Genomic DNA, 3833 nt, shown 5'->3' on the forward strand with positions numbered 1-3833 from the left:
AGCAAGCCTTACCACCATTTACTGTAAATAGTATACAGTGGGTATAGAAAATAATCACCACCTTTAAAATAATCACATTTTGTTGCTCTGCAGCCTGAAATGAACATGGACAGTTATATAGAGCTATATAGGAATCTAGTGGCTAAACCATGGAATTGCAGAAGTTTTTTTTTTTTTTTAATCCAGCTGTATTTACTTAATTTATAACATCCAAGCGAAAGATACAGTGCTGCTTGAAAAATTGTGAACCATTTAGAATTTTCTATATTTCTGCACAAATGTGACCCAAATCATAATTAGATTTTCACACAAATCCTGAAAGTAGACAAAGAGAATCCAATCAAACAAAGGAGACAAAATATATAGTTTGTCATTTAATTATTGAGAAAAATTATCCATTGTTACATATCTATGAGTGGCAAAAGTATTTGAATCTTTGCTTTCAGTATCTGGTGTGACCCCCTTTTGCAGCAATAACTGCAAGTAACGTTTCTTGTAACTGCTGATCAGTCCTGCACAATGGCTTGGAGGAATTTTAGCCCATTCCTCAGTACAGAACCACTTCAACTCTGTGATGTTGGTGGGTTTCCTCCTATGAACTGCTTACTTCAGGCCCTTCCACAAAATGTAAATTGGATTAAGGTCCGGAATTTGACTCAGTCATTTCAAAACGTTAACTTTGTTCTTCTTTAACCATTCTTTGGAAGAATGACTTGTGTGCTGGGGTCGTTGTCTTGCTGCATGACACACTTTCTCTTGAGATTCAGTAAACATTTTCCCTCAGAATTTGCTGGCATAATTCAGAATTCATTGTTCCATCAATGATGGCAAGCCATCCTGGTCCTGGACCAGATGCAGCAAAACAGGCCCAAACCACGATACTACCACCACCATGTTTCACAGATGGGATAAGGTTCTTATGCTGGAATGCAGAGGTTTTTTTCTCCAAACATAACGCTGCTCATTTAAACAAAAAAAAGGTCTATTTTGGTCTCATCCATCCACAAAACATTTCTCCAGTATTCCTCTGGCTTGTCCACATGATCTTTCACAAACTGCAGATGGGCAGCAATGTTATTTTTGGAGAAAAGTGGCTTTCTCCTTGCGACTCTGCCATGGACAACATGGTTGTTCAGTGTTCTCCTGATGATGGGCTTATAAACATTAACATTACCCAATGTGAGAAAGGCCTTTAGTTGCTTAGAAGTTAGCCTGCAGTCCTTTGAAACCTAGTTTACACGTCTTGCTTTTAGAGTGTTCTTTGTTGGTGGACCACTCTTGAGGAGGGTAACAGTGGTCTTGAATTTCCTCCATTTGTAAACAATCTGTCCGACTGTGGATTGGTGGAGTCCAAACTCTTTAGAGATGGCTTTACTAATTTTTTTAGCCTGATGAACAACATCAACTCTTTTTCTGAGGTCCTCAGAGATCTCATTTGTTTGTGCACATATACACTTCCACAAACATGACCAAACTTTGATAGCTCCCTGTTCTTTAAATAAAACAGGGCACACACTGACACCTGATAGTCATCTCACTGATTAAAAACACCTCTGAACAGATGGACTCTAATTTAACCTTCAAATGAACAGCTAATCCTAGAGATTCACATACTTTTGCCACTCACAGATTTGTAATATTGGATCATTTTCCTGAATAAATAAATGACAAAGTATATATTTTCATCTCATTTGTTTGAATGGGTTCTCTTTGTCAACTTTCAGGACTTTAATGAAAATCTAATGTTTTTTGGGGGGTTATATTTATGCAGAAATATAGGCAATTCTAAGGGGTTCACAAACTTTCAAGCAGCACTGTATATAACACTAACGTCAGAAAAAAAATAATACAAAAATAGAATCACTGAGTCAGAAAAAGGATAAGCCCCTCCTAAAAATGACTTGTAAACTCAATCACTTGTAGCTAATCACCTTCTCAATGGCGCACAAAGCCATTTGACTTTCAACTGATCAGCTGTGGTCATTTTTCTTTTCCGACATGGTGTTTTATCTTTCACTTGGAAGTTATAAGTTTCACTGAGTAAATAGAACTGGATAATACAAAAATTAATTATTTTAAAGAGAGGGTTCTTTTTTATACCCACTGTAGTTTGTGATCGTGAGAACCACATACAAAGACGAGTCATTGAATCTGAAAGAATGAGCACAATCTAAAGTGAAGGGTTAAATTGGATAATCAAAAATGTCAATAAATTATCATATGACTAATAATTAATTGGCGTTCCAATCTAAATTCAAGGTCATGATAGAGTCAGATAATAATTTATTAATTATAATTAAATACCTTAAACTGCAATAACTTAAGTGTTATTTACAGCAGTGCACAAAAATGACAGAACATTCAGGAAACCTTCTGCCACGCCATTATATAGGGTCGTCTGGTCAATAGGTGGCACTTATAGGTATGCATTGCTCACTTTTCACAATCCAATTTATATTTTTTCTTGTTCGATAAGGTGTTTCACTTGGAAATACGTCACAATACGATAGTAAAGTCGGTCATTTCATAACGACTTGAACATATAAAAATTAAATGCTTGTGTTAACAAGCAACAAGAACTTTATTGTGAAAATATCTTAAGGGTACTTCAAAATGGTTTTTATTGTGGAAAACCCCTATGTATCATTTGCTATCCATACCAAAAGTATTTCCCACACAAACCCTAAAATACAAACAACCTGGATTACCCAAAAGAGAAGACCTGATTATCTGATGTGAACCCCAAACACTTATGATTCAGAATGTCAAAAATCAAACAACAAAATCACATCTGTATTACACAATGTGCATTAAGTGGACATTAAATGGACCAAACCCTTTCATCAAATCACACATATTAAAACAAACAAACAAAAAATTACAAATCCATGCACAGAGGTGAAAGTTGTTGTGGACAATACGGGAGTAATATTCTGGAGCATCTCACTCAGCGTAGTAGTGTGTAAACTGCCATTTCTGAAAATTATTGACAGGATCACAGTCCGTAAGTAAGATGCTGTTAGTTTTAACTCCAGCTTCCAGACAGATGGGTCGGGAATGTCCCTCTATCATCACATGCTCCGTCTAGACATAGACATAGATGGTAGACTTTGGTCAAACAATGTTTACACACTTAAACAGAGCACAGTTCTAGATTTAGGAAACCAAGAGTACATACAAAAGCTCACAAGATAATTTATAAGAGAACCTCATGCTTTTCATATAAAACATTATAAAAACAGCTTAAAATACACATAGAAACAGATATATGTGAAACACCGTCTCGATACCTACCTGTGTATCACTATGCAGTGCCCATAAATTACAGTAGTAACCTTAGTTAATATGTCAAGAAATAAACCTTATTTTAGTGGAAATTTATTAAATTAGCTTAAAGGGGTGGTTCACTGGGTTTTTTCTAGGCTTGACTGTGTTTATGGGGTGCAGTCTAACATGTGTTAATGCTTCGTTTAAGAAAAATAAAAAAAATTATTTTTCACATAATTTACCTTTATTCCACACAGCTCTGTCCCTTCTCTGAGAAACGGACTGATCTTTTCCTGTTTTTATGAAGCCTCAGAAATAGGCGATGGGCTCTGATTGGTTAGCTAGCCCAGTGTGTTGTGATTGGCTAAACCGCCTCTAGTGCCGCCTCTAAACATCCTGCCCCTCTCCTCAGCGGCATGTGCTCCGGTTGTATTGTAAACAACGGCATCGTTAATATCGCTTATCAGTTTGAGCCCGATTGAGAAGCAGAGGATACAGAGGAACAGCAACCGCATACAATTATACACTTATTTTCACATAGCTATGTGAAAATAAGTGTATAATTG

General features: G+C 36.3%; 1 protein-coding gene across 2 annotated transcripts in view; it reads right to left on the reverse strand.

Annotated features, from left to right (window-relative positions):
- Positions 1-2273: 2273 nt before the first annotated feature.
- The window catches only part of LOC107567978 (polypeptide N-acetylgalactosaminyltransferase 5-like), a 19302-nt gene continuing 17742 nt past the window's right edge, over positions 2274-3833 (reverse strand). For both annotated transcript variants that reach the window (XM_016253806.1, XM_016253805.1), the window contains one exon: positions 2274-3084. In XM_016253806.1, coding sequence (XP_016109292.1) covers positions 2944-3084 — 141 coding nt within the window. In that variant the 3' untranslated portion in view covers positions 2274-2943. The remainder of the gene's footprint in view (positions 3085-3833) is intronic.

The sequence above is a fragment of the Sinocyclocheilus grahami genome, unplaced genomic scaffold (genome assembly GCF_001515645.1).
Source record: "Sinocyclocheilus grahami isolate Dianchi unplaced genomic scaffold, SAMN03320097.WGS_v1.1 scaffold1203.1, whole genome shotgun sequence".
Lineage (NCBI taxonomy): Eukaryota > Metazoa > Chordata > Actinopteri > Cypriniformes > Cyprinidae > Sinocyclocheilus > Sinocyclocheilus grahami.